The sequence below is a fragment of the Lethenteron reissneri genome, chromosome 24 (assembly GCF_015708825.2).
Source record: "Lethenteron reissneri isolate LAM-NWPU_2019-01 chromosome 24, ASM1570882v1, whole genome shotgun sequence".
Classification (NCBI taxonomy): domain Eukaryota; kingdom Metazoa; phylum Chordata; class Hyperoartia; order Petromyzontiformes; family Petromyzontidae; genus Lethenteron; species Lethenteron reissneri.
Window position 1 is genome coordinate 13,127,729 of NC_083802.1, and position 17,274 is coordinate 13,145,002.

General features: G+C 45.0%; 2 protein-coding genes across 2 annotated transcripts; one reads left to right on the top strand and one right to left on the bottom strand.

Moving 5' to 3' along the window:
* Positions 1-1,334: 1,334 nt before the first annotated feature.
* On the top strand, positions 1,335-9,583 carry ARMC6 (armadillo repeat containing 6). The gene is made up of 9 exons (XM_061558331.1): positions 1,335-1,479; positions 3,790-3,919; positions 4,841-4,923; positions 5,019-5,317; positions 6,110-6,384; positions 6,846-6,991; positions 7,273-7,404; positions 7,737-7,874; positions 8,569-9,583. The coding sequence occupies exons 2-9, from the start codon at positions 3,799-3,801 to the stop codon at positions 8,779-8,781; spliced, it is 1,407 nt and encodes a 468-aa protein (XP_061414315.1). The 5' UTR covers positions 1,335-1,479; positions 3,790-3,798; the 3' UTR covers positions 8,782-9,583.
* On the bottom strand, positions 9,576-17,049 carry PARP16 (poly(ADP-ribose) polymerase family member 16). The gene is made up of 7 exons (XM_061558332.1): positions 16,852-17,049; positions 16,589-16,803; positions 15,302-15,439; positions 12,590-12,796; positions 11,770-11,941; positions 11,341-11,485; positions 9,576-11,056 (listed from the first exon to the last, which is right to left on the bottom strand). Exons 1-7 carry the CDS (start codon positions 16,928-16,930, stop codon positions 10,915-10,917), a joined length of 1,098 nt encoding a protein of 365 aa, XP_061414316.1. The 5' UTR covers positions 16,931-17,049; the 3' UTR covers positions 9,576-10,914.
* Positions 17,050-17,274: the final 225 nt, after the last annotated feature.

Consider the following 17,274-nt stretch of genomic DNA (forward strand, 5'->3'; position numbering starts at 1 on the left):
ATCGTATCAACAGGTGCTCGGCCGGGTGATGCTGGCCACCAGCCCTCTTGTGTGCCGTGCCACCCTTCATAGGTGCTCTTCGCTAACAGCACTTGCCCCAACATTCTGTTAAAGCTATGGGGTGGGTGGGTGGGGTGTTGTCTGGGGTTCAAGATTGAAGAGTTAGCATGTCACCCGGTGCAGCACTATACCAGTGGCTCCATAAAAATAAAACAAAACAATTATCACGACGTTTCGAGTGCAACACAAGCAATCATCATCAGGTGTGAAAACCACAGCAGGAAAATTTGAAAAAAGTCGTTTTTTTCTTAAACTTTTTTTCAAAATTTCTTGCTGTGGTTTTCACACCTGATGATGATTGCTTGTGTTGCAATCGAAACGTCATGAGAATTTTATTGTTTTATTTTTATTTAATGATTTCCCTTCTACGTGACTTTCCTGCAGTCACGAAAGCTTCAAATCTAGATTTGTTATCATGTCACGGTGTATTCTCTGTTTATTTTTTTCCACAAAAAAAAGATAGTCCCGTTTAAGTGTTACCAATTATTTTTTATTTTGTCCGAAGCGCCCTGTATGTCGTTGGATAGTCTGCAATCGAGGATTAAATCACTCTTCGTTGTCTGAATGTTAAAGAACACATTCCTGCGGAGGGAGCTGGTAGGAACGTTGGGTTGCTCGGTCAATGGCCAGGGTCAACGGCGGCGTGGTGTATTCCGCAAATCTGCCCGACTGTGAGGGCGAGCACAAGCCGGCGTGAGTAGGTTAAACGTTGAGTTTTATAAGGGCACCACGGGGTGACCAGCCCCTCCCCACTCAGCCCCACCCCTCCCACCCCCACCCTCCCCACCCAGCCCCTCCCCACCCTCCCCACCCAGCCCCTCCCCACTCAGCCCCTCCCCACTCAGCCCCACCCCTCTCACCCCCCACCCAGCCCCACCCTCCCCACCCAGCCCCTCCCCCACCCCCACCCCCTCCCCACCCAGCCCCTCCCCACCCTCCCCTCCTCACCCAGTCCCTCCCCACCCTCCCCTCCCCACCCAGCCCCTCCCCACCCAGCCCCACCCTCCCCTCCCCACCCAGCCCCTCCCCACCCTCCCCTCCTCACCCAGCCCCCCCCCTCCCCACCCTCCCCTCCCCACCCAGCCCCTCCCAGCCCACCCTCCCCACCCAGCTCCTTCCCCACCCAGCCCCTCCCTGCACGACGGACGGACGGACGGACACAACAATCCCGTGTGGGCTGGTGCAACGAGGAGGTAGCTGCCACTAGCACCGTGCGTGTGCACGCACCAATGGGAACCCGCCTCTGGCTGGGGTCACGCGACTTCCGGTAACCGTCGAGGTGCCGCAGACAAGTCGGCGAGTCCCACGCGGAGCTGTTCCTGCCCCAACGGGACGGGGGCTTCCGATTGATTTGACCGAGTAATATTTGAAAACTAACAACAACACTAAACTACCTTTTGTTATTCTAAGGTCGAGGAGGTAAGGCTTTGTCGATTTGCACGTAACAGCTTTGGTTGGCGGCCGTTGTGTTCAGCGCGGCCTTCCCGCGCAGGGCTCGTTGTGGTCGGGTAATAGAAACAACGCTGCGTTTTTAAAACACTGCATCTTATTTATATGCACACACACACACACGCAGTGTTTCTCTCTGTACGCGATAAACACGACACGCGTCTGAGCTGTTACACAAGAAGGTGTTTGTACAACGCCTCCCGACGAAATATCGCGGCCTTGGTGCTGCTTGGGATGGGCCATCAACTTGCGAGGCCTCAATAATAACGCTGTGTAACCACATTTATAAAAAAAAAATATTTACACTGTAAAGCTTTCGTGACTGCAGGGAATTCATCTTCTTGGTTCTTTCGGTAAAGTCACGTAGAAAGGAAATAATAAAATAATAAAAAAATTTATACAACATTTCTATTTTATTTTTATTATTTCACATTTGTTAATCTTTTGTTGTCTGGGTAGTAAGTGTTATTCCCTAATTGCGTATGCCTCAAAAGTACAGAACATGGCTAGTAGTCATTTTTGTATTACGTCAATATAAATACATGTTAATTTTGATTCATATGTTGTATTTTTTCTCAATTGACGTGAACGAAAAGACACAAATTCGCCCGTTTTCTCATTGAAAATAGGTACATTTCTACATATCACTGGCCTGGTCACAAAAGCAAAGTTTGTGGGGAATAATATAAATTTTTATTATTAGAAAATAACACTAGCCAGGAACAAAAATCGTGTTACACCGTGTTACAATCGGCGTCATTGGAGGATATAAATACTGTACAGGAATAAACTAAGTAACCGAATTGAGTTGTCATATCCACATGACGTACAGCCGTCTCAATACGGGCACATTTTGTTGTCTTTGTGTTTCTCCCTTGTGATGGGGCTTTATAGGATGAACGTTGAAATGTATAAGGTCACAGAGTGACCAATAAGGTCTGAATTGGTCTGTAATAAGGTAGGCACTGATAAGGGGTTGACAGGTATGTATAGTGGTGATTGTCTATTTGTTTACTAATAGGGGTTTTCCCCTTTTTTCTGGCAACAAAACTGACACCTTTTGCAAGCAATCATGTTAACATTAACCACAATATTTGCAGTCAAATGCAAACAAAAAAGCATACTCTGATAAATTTCGATTTAAAGCTTTCGTGACTGCAGGGATTCATCTTCTTGGTTCTTTCGGTAAAGTCACGTAGAAGGGAAGTAATACAATAATAAAAATAAAACATTTTATAATAATAAAAATAAAACATTTTATTATGTTTTATTTCTTAGAGCCGAGTCTCAACCAGAGGACGCCAAAAGGCACACAGTTCAAAGACAACGCACTATCAGAGTAATAAGAGCCTGGGGTAAGCGCAAAAAAAGGGGGAGAACCCTATTAGTATATTTTGGTACTGGCAAAGGAGGCCCCATGATGTCTATTTGTTTGAGGTCAATAATACATAGTTGTCAAACCCTTATCGGTGCCTACCTTATTGCAGACCAATTCAGACCTTATTGGTCACCCCATGACCTTATAAATCTCAACGTTCATCTTCCAAAGTCCCATCGCAAGGGAGAAACACAAACAAATAGACAATCACCACCACGACACTCACCACTATACATACCTGTCAACCCCTTATCAGTGCCTACCTTATTGCAGACCAATTCAGACCTTATTGGGCACCCCGTGAACTTATAAATCTCAACATTAATTCTACAAAGTCCCATCACAAGGGAGAAACACAAACAGACAACAATTTTGTTTTCTTTTCCTGTATTGAACGCCGTATGGACCTGAAAAGTAAATTTTCCTGGACAAGAATACTGGTAAACCGTATGAGTTTACAGGTATGGGAACGCATCCACAAAGTAAACCAGGGTCATTATTGTACATGTATTGTTTTTTTTCCCAAAAAAGCCTCATTGAGTCCTAGAAATCATGTGCAAGAGGGTTCTGCTTTGGGGTGTTTGACCATTGCGATCCACCAACAATGCCAATCAAAGAAATAGACATTCTTCAGAAACTGAATTGCACTTAACTAAAATTTCGAGACGAATTGCGGAGTGGCAGCCGAGGGAGGGAGCGCAACCAAGATGGAGCGATGAAATCAACTCGTATGCATGTGCTAGGTGGATTGTTACACTGCGGGACCTTGAGAGATATCGGTGGCTTGGGGAGGCCTTCATACAGCAGTGGATTGATCATGGCTGATAAAGAATAGGCAAAGTTCAAGAGCAGCAAAACGGCAGAAACACTTGACTGATGTCCATTGCGGAATGCTTCTGAAGGGCGGAAACATGGGTTCCAAGCGCATCTCGCAGGAGACCTTTGACGGCGTGGTGAGGGAGAACATCGCAGAGTTTAGCATGGAGCCCGAGGAAGCGTTGCAGGAGGCCGTGGAGCAGTTTGAGTTACAGGGTGAGCCTCTCTGCAGTGGAGCCATGTACAGTTTCTGCTTGTACCTGTGCTATACATACCTTCAATCATACATTTTTTTCTTGATGATAATGAACTATACATTTTAACCACCTGCCCAGCTACAGAGCGCTATGTCCAACTGACAGTTTTAATTTTGGCCAAGTTAAGTGCAGAATATACTAAGATTTGGTTTTGTGCAGTCATTGCTGACCAGGCTGAGACTGTCATCTTGGTAAACTTGGACAACCCATCATAACTAGGACAGCTGAAACACACATTTCATCTCAGGATCTCAGTGGTGCCAAATCAACACGATGACTTCCGAGTCCCCCAGCCACCTTCAGCATCAATTGTTGAATTTAATCATGCGTGCACATGCCTAATTGCCTTATATCCAGAATATAACATGTACGGTTCTGAGGCCCATGCAGACGACATACTGAATGATGTGTGGCTTACGGTAGTTGGATGTGTTGTGGTACAAACGTGACCCTGATTTCACACACACCAGTCCCCTTTCGACCCCAGTTCTGGTGAGGCTGCAAACAACACTATTTTGAATACTTTGAGAATGCAGCCCACTCATTGTATAATTGGCTGAAGTGACCCATGGCTAAAAATAACTGACGACCCTATTTTAGATTAAGACCTTTCATTGTATCCAGAGTAATGTGCGTTGGAGGGAATATTACATTGAATTTTGGATTAAGTTCAAAGGCTTTTATCTGTTCCAAACTTCATTCCACGATTGCTTCAATTCCAATTTATTCAAAATGCTTTAGTAGTCATCTGAATATTAAACGAGCTTCACATTGATATGATAATTTTGGTTTCCATAGCCCGAGTTTTAATAAATCAAGCCAATCAGTTATTAATCAAACAGACTGCGATATTATTTAAAGGTCCGTTTTGTTTTTCCAGGCGTTAACTTAACCAACATAGTGAAGGAAGTACCTAAAGTGGCTTCGGAAGAGTCTGGAGATGAAGAGCATGAGGTCCTTAAGGTAGTACAATTTATCCAAATGAAATGCATGGGGATTTCAGAGTCCATTAAGGTTGCAGCGCTCCAAAACGGTAACTCGTCTCGTGCGGTGTGTAGGTGCTGCGAAGCGTGGAGGAGGCGGCCCTAAGAACCACGTCACTTGCGGGGGTGGTCGCGCCACTCGAACTGCTCACTGCCCACTGCAGGAAGGAGTTCAGCCAGCGGAACTTGATTGCGCTGCACGGAGCATACGCAGTGCTCGTGTCCATCTGCAAGGAGGCATTAGCCCAAGAAGACACTAACATTCTGACCAAAGCAGTGTTGGCACTCGCTGCATTTTTAGATGGCCAGCCCGACATACTGGACACCGATGGTCAGGAGCTGCTCATTAAGGTCCTTTCACTGGGCCCGAATGTGTAAGTAAATCCAATGATTTATATAATGTAAAAAATCACGCAATTAATTTTATTTGGGTGGGCGGGTGGGGGGGTTTCTTTGTATTCTGTGCCTTTTGAAGTTGTATTCGATGAGATGTATTAATTATCATGTAGTAGCCCATTTAGCTACATGGGTATTTCAAGAAAGACGTGAGAAAACTTCAGAAAATACAAGCACAAGCAGACTAAATGAAAAATGCAAACCCATGCAAAGAGTCGTGCCCATGTCAGAACTATGAAGAATATATAATTCCATTAGTGATAAATAAAACGTCACTGTAGTCTCATATCCAACTAGCTAATGTGAACATCTATAGACAATGACAGTTACAGCATGCACAGTTAATTTACCGGACACCTTCGTACTCTTCAAGTGAAAGTACACCAGTTTTTTTTACATTTATGTAAAGGTCAGATTTTAAGTTTCTGTACCATTGATTAATATTCTAACATAGTCATACCCGAGCAAATAATATGCATTTGTAGAAAATAACAGTTACTTCTAGATTTGAAACTTTCGTGACTGCAAGGATTCCTACTCTTAGTTCTTTCGGTAAAGTCACGTAGGTCAAAAATGAAATCAAAATTAATAAAAATAAAACAATAAAATCACGTGATTTTTTTAATTTTTTACCTACGTAACTTTACCGAAATAACTAAGAGTATAATAACAGTTACACTGGGTGGTTGATTGGTCAGGGTGATTGTGTGCCGGTTGGATTGTGACCTTTCTGCATACATGTTGCTTCACTGTGTGCTCTCTTTTGTTAGGTCCACGATGGAGGCGGCGGCACGGGCAGTTCGGGCTTCCTGCGTGAAACACGAGGCGAACCGGCAGGCACTGGTGAAGCTCGGTGTGCTGCCCCTGCTTACGGGCGCCGTCGCGGTGGTGGGTGCACCCAACACCGTCAGGGAGGCATGCGCCGCGCTGCGGGTCATGACTTTCGATGACGACATTCGTGTGCCCTTTGGGCAAGCCCACGATCATGCCAAGATGATCGTGCTGGAGAACAGTGGCCTGAAGGTGCTGGTGGAGGCGTCAAAAGGTGCCCTCACACGTTCTACCCCCAAATCTGATTTTCATTTTATCATATTCCACTCGCGAAAACACACACACCTGTAATTGTTTCTTTTGTGTATTATCGGATGAGTATAAAATAGTGCCCAGAGTAGTGAGGATTTGGTTCATGTGCAATAGATGAGTTCAGTGGCTCACTATTTGGTTGATGGTCTGGTTGTTTCCGTAATCTCATGCCAAGCAATTCAGTGGATCAATGAAGCCCATTTTTTTCTCCAGAGTTGATCAAATTAATGACACTGTGGTAAATAAACAAAAGCTGTCCCAATTGAGAAACTGGCCTATGTGACAAAATTGTGTAATTGCTACCACTGGGCCAGAATCACCACTAAAAACGAGCACTACTCAACACTACTATTTGATGTAGCACACACACTTCAGATTTTTTTTATTTATTGAGATGTCTTACATTTTCCTTTCCCCACCCAGCTTACCCAAATAGTCTGCCTGTTCTGAGTGAGCTGTGTGCCACCATCGCAAAGCTTGCCGTCCGTAACGAGTTCTGTCAAGATATTGTGGAGCTCGGAGGACTCGACTTTACTCTGGCGCTGCTGGCGGATTATCTGGACCACCAGGTGTGTATTTATTTAAGTGCGGAGGTGTGCATCACAGTCATATACACAAGATAAAATGTAATTGAAATATCACAATGAAGCAAGCAACTGCTTGCTATACTGCATCATACAGACCTCTTTGTCGTCCTGGAGGTGGGTATAATGCATGATGTCCGCATGGTCTGCCGAACCCATCTTTAAAGTACTGGATTGCAGGTGTGTGCAACCACAATGCCTGCCGGAAAAAAAGAAAACCTCCCCTTCTCTAAAGTCTATGCTCGTTCTCACAACTTTTTATCCAGGATCTGGTGAAGAACGTCCTGAGCACACTGCGTGCGATCGCGGCCAACGACGATGTCAAGGAAGCCGTTGTGGCCGCGGGAGGAACCAACGTCATCGTTATGGCCATGAACCACCATCTCGGCAACCCACAGGTGCCTGGCTGAGTCCTTCATCTTCCAATTTACTAACGTGCGCATGTTTGTACAGTGGTATAGTGGTTGGCATACTGCGCCACGCACCCGGCAACCTGGTTTCCATTCCCAGCCATGGCTAACAACATTAGAGTGACATCAGAACCCTTCCTGGTCCTCCTCTAGGCCAACTCGGTCTTAAATGAGTACCAGGGGGCAATCTGGTACTGGCCACACCCCATCCACCTCCAACGTGCCATGCTGGCCTTAATAAGTGCTTGTTAATAGTCTATAAAGGGATATTTGTATTTTGTATTGTTACATATACATTGCCACTGCTCGTCTTCCAACAGCTGTGCGAGCAGGCATGCGCGGCCCTCTCCGTGCTCGCGCTCCGAAATACGCAGAACTGCAGCGCCATCATAGAATGTGGCGGTGCATTGGCCATTCTGCAGGCAATGAAAAATCACCCTAAGGAGGCAAACGTACAGGTAAGCCCTGCTCGCATCGCTGTACAACCCATCTGTGGTTCTTGACTCAATCCTGCAAGGAAGAGACCACACTTAAATCGTGTGTTCAGCTGTGCCTTAACAAAAAAAATCTGATTGTGTTATTCATCATCAGCCATAGCAGAGGTCGCAAATGGGTTTTGATTCCTTACCCGTACCCGGCCGCACCAGGGTCACAAATGGGTACCCGTACCCTACCCGAAATGAGTGACGAACGGTTACTCACCAGTGACTTACGGCCTACCCGTACCCGGCCGCACCAGGGTTATTCATCATCAGCCATGGCCGGGTACGGGTAGCCGGGTATCGGGTAGGGTACGGGTATCGGGTACCCGATTGCGACCTCCGAGCCATAGTCAACTGTTACATGAATAACTCCCATTAGTCATCACTATCTATGGTCCTGTGATTAAACAATACAGTTTTGGTGCAGGGGAAGGGAACCTAGAGTCCAGTCTTCATTTCATACAAAGCTAGTAGCCTACCACTTTTAAACGGCCCGCAAACAATATCCAGCAATGCAAACATCTTTGCGACACAAAATGGGTAGAAGAGGGGAATGTTTTTGGCCTTGCAATGCTGTTTATAATTTTTTGCATGCTCAAATCACTTCTGCCAGGGCCTGTTGCAGTGACAAGTGACTGATGTCTATTGTGTTCACACGTCATTCCCACAGAGGCAGGCATGCATGGTTCTGCGGAACTTGGTGTCACGCACACAGGAGCTGTGTAAGCCACTGCTCGAACTGGGGGCAGAGCCACTCATCCTGCAGGCGCGCGCCAACCACAGCAGCTGCCACGACGCCGCCAAGGCCGCCCTGCGCGACCTTGGCTGCAGCGTCAAACTTACCGAGCTATGGACGGGCGAGAAAGGCAGCATCGGCAAGTGACATGGACCCACGGACATCTAGGGTGGCCAAGCTTTGCTCCACACCGTGGCAGCATAGGGGCTGCTCAAACTGTTGCGGAACAATGAGTCAACTCATCATAAGAAGCCTTCTGTCACCTGAGCTCGTGCAATGCTTGCTTGTGATGGCACTACTTTACACTGTTGTGGCAGTCGAGTGTAAATCATTAATGTTATGATTTATCTGAAGGTCCACGGTTTCTTGAGAATGTTCATTAAATTATTTATCCAAATTAAGTGGTTATGTTTACAGTGTGTGTGTGTGTACGCTCAAAGTTCTGCAGTAAAACCCCGGCTAGCCAGACCAATAGAGCGGGTGAACCCTGGTTTGGTTGGAAAAGGATAGTTTTAACAGTATTGTTGAGCAAATAAAGTTACAATCCATTTCAAATATAAAACAAATAATAAAACGAGATGGATTTACCAGTTTATTTGGGCAGTTCTCACATTCATATTTATGTTATCAAAGACCTATTGTAAATTTGTGTGGTTTTATTGCCCGTGCCCTTAATATGGTCAGACATTGTAGTGTTATTCGTAAGGCAATCATAAATCATATTTGATTCGTCCTACAATATAATTGCTTTAAACAGAAGATTGGCCTTTCACAAACTGTGTTGTGTAATCGTATGTCTAACTTAAGGCAACACATAATGAGCAGTTCCTTTTTATAAGACATTAATATACTTTACTATTAATGTTTGGGCAGTGTTTTTCACTGGTTGTGTGCAAAATGGTATAATGAACATGTATGATATCGATATAATTAAATATTGAATATGCGATATTGTTGTGATCGAACATTGTTTTTTATCATTTACACATGGATTATTCACCCTCTGGAAAATAAGGCTTCTACTCAAGTACTCCACCTCCAAACATATTTTAATAACCAGCCGTTTTTAAATAACGTAAATTAAGAGGGTGGAGCATGCATATAAAGACCAATATTTTTCAAAAAAGGCACTTAGCACATGAATCTGCAATTCCTTACAGAATAAATTAAGTTCACATGCAAACGCACTCATTTGTTCTGAAACAAGTGAAAACGGCCAATATACATATGTTGACTTGAATAGCCAGCGGCTGGAATAAGTTTCACACATCAATTATAAAACACGATCATGCTGCATTTTATGAATGTTTCAACTTAGGCAATCCCACGTAAGATGATGCTGAGGCACGAGTCTGAATTTTCACCTCAAGATAAAAGAAAATATTTGCTGAAAGCATAGGACTTACAAAGTTTAACCACAAGTTTTGCGAATTGAACAAACAATCTAGCACGAGTTAAGTGCATTAACTAGCATGGTGAAATGTACAATTAAGTTGTGAATAATTCTTGACAATTCAATGCATGATTTAAAGCAAAACTAAAAAGCAGCTCAGGCTGTTTATAGTGTGAATTTTAAAAGTACAGACACATACAACTTGCAGCAAAGGTATTTAAGGTACTTTGGTTACCAATTGTCAAGTTAATAGTTTTTTTAGATTGAGATAAGTGCATTCCTATATTATTCTTTCACGAAACACAATGTAAATTTTTGAGAAAATTACACCAAAGAAACGCACCATGACATTCACCAGTGACGTAAACAAAAGCGCACCAGGACAATAGTTGTAAACGAATTCACTACATTAACAATTGATCCTTGTGGCGGTACCCCGGGATACCAAATAATACAAAATGGCCGAGGCAATCCAATATTTGATTTCTGGGACACTATTTTTTCCAGGGGTGTACTTAACTCCGCATCTGGGGTACCAATCAATCCGAAATCAGTGCCGCTCCGCGAGGTCGAAACGCAGCGAGGACGATTGCGCTGAAACCCCGAACGCTCGTACGCACCGTAGTGGTGCATCGTGTACAGCTCGTCGAGACGAGTCGATTGCCGCATCGCCGACCATCAACAGACTAAAAATGACTTCATCACAGACATTATACGAGAGCCGGGGTACGATGATACCCCGGGGTACCGCCATAAGGTTCAATTAACAAAGATGCGCCAGATGTCCCAAGAGTTCAAAAGAAGCACATCGTGCTCAGGCTGTCAAACAGCGAAAGATTCTTGCTTTAGGATGCAGGCAGGCAGGAGGGGGACAATCACCACTGCCATCAGTCGCCCGAGAGGTAGCGTCTCCAGTAGTGCAGCACCGTTGGGGAGTTGAGTGCTCCTAGGAGAAGGAGAATGAGGCCGTAGATCGCCATCCCCACCGCAAACCGGTGCCGTCCCAGCCATGATCGCTGCCACGGAATGCTGGAATTAGATTCAAGATAAAAATCAGCACCCATTGTATCAATGCACTGCACTGCGTGTTGTGTGTTTAAAAGTACATTTCATTGGGGAATAAAAACCTTTGCAGGAAGTACAAAAGATATACATTGTTATACTGTAATGTTCCCACATCTATATTCCCCACATTTGCCAACCCGCACTGGCCAACATGCTGATGTATGGTCCAATAAACCCCGCAACCTGTATCAGATGGGAGTGCCTCATCCAGCAGTGGTTTAACAAACGGGCTGTACATATAGTCTGACCTGTGATGCTGAGACTTCCGAGCGTAGAGCAGAAGGTAGCGCACCCGCAGGAGCTGATTGTTGGTGACGACGTAGTATTTCTGTGGGACGTCTCCACCCTCGCTGTGCCGTGCACGTGCCCTCCTCCGGTCCAAGCCGTCGGCATCTGAGCAGATATGTATTTGTAGTTTGTAGCTTTAGACTATGTAAGCATGTTTCATTTCAGCATATAAACCATAGCATCTGCTTTCTGGTGTCATGAACATCACAACCATTCATAAAGCCATGTTCAAACAAATGCTTGTGTTAAAAAAAATATAATAATAAATATTAAAAATAACCATGGGATTGGTGAATTTATCAGTATTCTGGCTGACTGTGTGCTCCTAATTGAGATGAAATTGAGCCCCAAATACGTAAGCGTGCAAATGAAGCCGGGCATTGTCGGACCTTTCCGCTTGACCTGGCACTTGACGTCGGGGTGGTCGATGACCTCGCACACTGCGACGCAGCTGAGTGCGGCACCGAGAGTGCTCAGCCTCCACGCCTGCGAGTGCGGACTGTAGAGCAGCGCCAGGCTCAAGTCGCTTGTTAGGTAAGTGCCCTCGCCAAACAGCGCCGTCTGCCAGCACGTGCGACAAACAGTTCCGTAAAGTGGTCAATCGTCTCCGGTCACATGCAGGTAAGGATTACAATGGCATAACATTTAAACTGTAGTATACTGATTTAAAGCTTTCGTGACTGCAGGGATTCATCTTCTTGGTTCTTTCGGTAAAGTCACGTAGAAGGGAGATAATAAAATAATAACATTTCAGACGCTGTCTTTCCGACAGACCTGTTCTTCACCTGACGGCTGCTTGCGTTGTGGCCGAAACGTCGTGAGAATTGTATTATTTTATTATGTTTAATTTTTTTAAATTTATTATCTCCTTTCTACGTGAGATGTAGTATACTGCCTTTTGAGGATAACTATTTCAAAGCACTTTACAATTATGACATAGAACCCTGTAATGAGCTGAGTTACTAAAAGAGAAGTATTTTTTCCCAGCCATTTCGAAGTGGATATGATGGACTGTTAAGTTGACCCAGGATAGGAATGATTGGAGAAAGAGGATCAAAAAGGCAGACCCCCACATGAATGGGAAAAATGGCATGAAGTAATTAATTTTCCCCATAATGCGTTGCAACCTAAACATTCTTCAGCTCGGCCCACTGTCATCGTGCTATTTGAAACATTGGAGGGGCCATGGGGTGAGAAGAGGGCACGCACCTTGTTGAGGTGGCAATGCAGGCCGTTGTGGAGGATCGAATGGAAGTTCTCAAACCGACTGCCGTGGTAGGCGTACAGTATGTCCAGCTCCCCACGCATTTCCCGAAAGCGGCGCTCGGCCGTGTCGCTGTACGTCACCGAGAAAACGAAGTCTGGCGCGGGGACCGGCACGCCTGGGGAACCCGTCAGTGCCTCAATCTTGGAAAACTAGGATCAGAGAACACACAAGGGTTAATTTGCATGGAGTACACCAACTACTTATTTATATGAAATGAATTTAATCAATTAAAGCATTTAGGTCTTATTGGTTAACAAGAGTCCAGAACAATTAAATGGTTAAACTATTACATGTACACTCTCTTGTCAATCCACTGCTGGCTGAGGGGTTCCCCTCACCATGTGGTTGTGGGAGTTTTTTTTTTTTAATCATACTTCACCACCCTGGTCAGCATGAGTTGGTGAAGGTGGGGAACATAGATATGGCAGCATAGTACAGTGGATCGATGGCTTTTGCTACACTGCCCGATGCAGCAACCGATATAACCTGTTTTATGCAAGGTGGTCACTCATCCGAGCGTTCAACCTCAACCTGCTTAGCTTTTGAGATGTAATGAGATTGGGCACATTGCAGACAATTTGGTCATAGGCAGCAACGTTTTACAGTACAGTAATTAAAATAAATAAAATGAAGCAGGCGTGCTTTAGTAAGCACGTGGTGCCATGAACGCAGCAATGGCAAGTTCCTGGCCACAGCTAACGTCAGTAGTGTGATATCTGAACTGGGCACCTTCAACAAGGTAAAACAATCCCCATGACCGAAAGACATGGGGAGACCTTGAATTTCTGAAGGGATTTTATTTATTAGTTGAAAACAATTATTCCAAAACAAACATTCTGCAATGACCAGTAACCGTTGGAATGACCATCTGACATTAAATTTTATCATCATCAGTCATAACATAGCATAAACTTCTTCTTGTTTCTTTCGGTAAAGTCACGTAGAAGGGAAGTAATAAAATAATAAAAATAAAACATAATAAAACAATTCTCACGACGTTTCGGCTACAACGCAAGCAGCGTTGTAGCCGAAACGTCGTGAGAATTGTTTTATTATGTTTTATTTTTATTATTTTATTACTTCCCTTCTACGTGACTTTACCGAAAGAAACAAGAAGATGAATCCCTGCAGTCACGAAAGCTTTAAATCGAAATAGCATAAACTGTTATAGTACTAAGGCGACGTTACAAAATTTGCACGGATTGTCAATTAAATCGCTCCACTGTAAAACTAGCATTGCATTCACGTAAGACTGACTTGTGGAGAATTCAGTTTGCTTGCCTTAAACAGCTATTACACAAACATCACGAAAGGCAAAGCAGGTGACATTGGTGATGATCTAAAGAACATACTGTTATCAAGACAATCAATTGCATGTTCGAGCAGGTGAAGCAAGCATGAGGGAAGCTTATACAGTGACCATATGCATTCCTAAAAAGCAATCCCACTAATCAATGGCAACCCTTGGCAATTAAAAGCTTGAGTGATGAACTGGGTTTTAAGATGGAGATGATGTAAGTTCAGCTTGGCTTGTGATGTATTACAACATGAGCAGAGATCAGAAAAAAAGTGTTGATCAAAACAGTGACTCGTAAAAATGCAATCTGGATTTAGAGTGTGTGAATGTAACCACACTATAAATACGCTTTAAAAACTGGGGAGACACACGTAAGGATTGCCACACATGCATCATATCCACAGCACATATTGAATATTAGTCCCCGCAGCTCTATTTCTACTACCGGTACTTAAATAGCTTGTATAATTTTCCATCATTGTCCCAGACACATATTTGCCAGGATATACGAATCTTAAGTTCAACACTCTCCCGCATTCTCTTTTGGTAAATTCAAAGGTGAACATTGAGACAAACTGAAGAGGGGGTTTTCCTCTGATATGTTGTGAAAGGGAGCAAATTAATTAAATGCTAAAGGGAAGAGACAGGAATGGATGGTAAGGTTGACAATTAAGACACTTTATACAGACATAGACATATAGGAAGAGTTTAGACAGGACCTGAACAGAGGTAGGTTTATTATTTTGTATTAGATTACATTAACTAAGTAATAAGTCAAAGGACCAGAATTGTCCATTTTGCAAGAGTCACCTGGGCCACCAAAGTGTGCAAAGCAAATATAAATAAAAAACAATCAAAGAAAAATCATAGAAAATACAATCAAGAAAATGTAATAACCGCATTACAGAATAAAAAATACCACGCAAACATCCATTTTAAATTGGTTCAGACAAATTACTTTTAATAATTGTTCACTGTACAATTGAGTTACGTATGTTGAACTTCGTGCGCACCATAGGTAACCAACCGTGCTAATCGGACGTGTGGAGAAAAGGTGAAAGAAATAAACATTCAAGTGGAATTTGGATTATAATTGCACAAGTATGTTAACAGACAAGGCTATATCTCAACAACTATCAAGTTGTACAGTACAAAATCGACAATCTAAATTTCACCCAGGTGAAAGCTACTGTTTTTGAGGCCAAAGTCTATGTCAGAGAAGTGGTGGGGGGAGACCTCTGTTGCGTTCAAATCATGTGCTTTACCATAAACATACACCCTCCCCCCACCACCACATTCACCACACTGGCTATAACGATGAAGCCTGGCATGGCGACCCCACACCACACCACCTCACCTCGTCCTTCCTCTGGCTGGAGATGGTGAAGTTCTTGGACGTGAGTGTCCAGTGCAGGAGTTCCAGGATGCGGGGATCAACGTCCACATCCTCGCGGAGAAGCTGCTGAACACTCGGCACGGTGCTCATGTCCGCCAGCTGCACCCACCCATCGGGAAGGAACGTGGATCGTGAACACATTTGTGAAATAGTTCAGAAAAACCCCACAGGTGGTTGTATATAACAGCCGTCGTCGGTGCAACTTATGGTGGCCACCTTTTTAATATTCACTGGAGACCAAAAATTGTGAGATATGTCGTCACAAAGGTCAACACAAATCCACCAGACCTTGGTACAAATTAACTCCTGCCACCTCAAACATTACCTTTGACCTTCGCGGACAAAAACACGGGTTTTGTTAAGGAGACTGAAATACCGGGGTCACCGAATGTGCCCGGCATTTAAGGACCCGCTGCTCTAAGTGGGCTTGAGTGCAATCTTTTTAAATTATCCGATCAATGCCACATGTCCTGCTTTGTGCTTGGATGGCTCTTTCTTCTAATATTATAAACCCACTGGAGCTATGCACTCTTAAAATCTAGACTGAATGGCAAACCTCGTGCACTTTAAGTCAAGTCAAATTGAAGAATTCATTGCAATTCCTTATTCTACAGCAACACTGGAGCAAGAAGGGCTGTTGTCTTTCCTATTGCGGTGGTTGAGGGTTCTGAGGTGGCAAGGCGATGTTTGCCCATCTGACATTGGAAGACGACCGAGTCGTCGAATGAATGTTTGCAAGCAACTGTTCAGTCCCACGTGAGGAATTTGAAGGAGTGGGTGCACAGTCGTGCAATGTTGCTGCTTCTGCTGCTGCTGCACTGCCCTCTGCTGTCACCAACCACGTCGTGGCAACGTTTTAACCCGCACCGGCGAACATTCTCAAGCCAATAATATTCACACATTCCTTTGGCCTTGGGAAAAACAAAACGTGCAAAAGTGGTAGTTAAACCGCGCACATCTCCTTGCGAAATTGACAATGCAAGACAAACTAGAGTACGCGACCGTGGCCAAAGAAACACAAACTACAGACCGTAAACAACTCTGCAATCTTGGCCTCCGTCAACGGAGAAGAATGAGAAAAAACCCAAAACTCGCACGAACCCCTAGAAGCCCTCTCTCGCCCAGGCGCGCCAGACGTTTTAGACGCTCCCGGACGTCAACTCAACTCGCTACCACACACAGGGAGCAGCAGGGAGCCTCGTCAAAGTGAACACCGTCGGTTCGGCGAAGGGTAAACCCCGTGCCTACCAGGGCTGTGAAGTCTTTGCCATCCTCGCCACCGTCGCCGTAGCCCGACGGGAATGGCCGCAGGAGCGAGTGGCGTCTGTAGCCGAGAAGCGCGGCCGCCACGAGGCTCAGGCGGAGGTCGGCGGCTGCCGGGTCCCCGCGCAAAGCCTCCCGCACGGCATCCCCAGGGCCTCTAGGTCCCACTCGATCCACGTCTTCGTGATCATCCCCACCACCTCCTCCTCCTCGCCCACCACCTCCTCCTCCTCCACCTCGCCCACCACCTCCTCCTCCTCCACCTTCTTCTTCTTCTGCTGCGGCTTGATTTGCCGGCTCCCAACCACGCGCCTCCTCCGCCAACATGCTCGTGTGGCCGTCTCGATTTAATGAATGTTGGTGATGGTGGTTGTGGTTTAGTGGTGGTGGTGATGATGATGTTTAAAAGCCACGAGTCCGCCGCGGTGTTTGTCGAGAAGGAGGAGGCGGTGTTAGCTGTGACGAGCCGGGCAGAGTCGGGGAGGAACAACGATGGGGGGTGATGCCACCGCCACCATCTTGGGTAGGGATAGCCAAATTTGCTGCCCAAATGATTGAGAAACCCATTTCCTCTTCAGCAGGGAGCAAGTAAAGTTGTGTTAATGGCAACATAATTCGTAGATGTTGGGCGCACCTAATGATGTTCTCACAAGGGCTGACTCTTCAGGAAC

Bases quoted from the DNA above. Each gene is read 5' to 3' on its own strand.
- ARMC6 (XM_061558331.1), top strand. From the start codon at position 3,799: ATGGGTTCCAAGCGCATCTCGCAGGAGACCTTTGACGGCGTGGTGAGG. The intron at 5,318-6,109 runs GTAAGTAAATCC...CTCTTTTGTTAG, and splicing joins CTTTCACTGGGCCCGAATGT to GTCCACGATGGAGGCGGCGG. The intron at 7,405-7,736 runs GTGCCTGGCTGA...GTCTTCCAACAG, and splicing joins ACCATCTCGGCAACCCACAG to CTGTGCGAGCAGGCATGCGC.
- PARP16 (XM_061558332.1), bottom strand. From the start codon at position 16,930: ATGTTGGCGGAGGAGGCGCGTGGTTGGGAGCCGGCAAATCAAGCCGCA. The intron at 15,440-16,588 runs GTAGGCACGGGG...GGGTGGGTGCAG, and splicing joins GCAAAGACTTCACAGCCCTG to CTGGCGGACATGAGCACCGT. The intron at 12,797-15,301 runs GTGAGGTGGTGT...CTCTGATCCTAG, and splicing joins CCAGCCAGAGGAAGGACGAG to TTTTCCAAGATTGAGGCACT.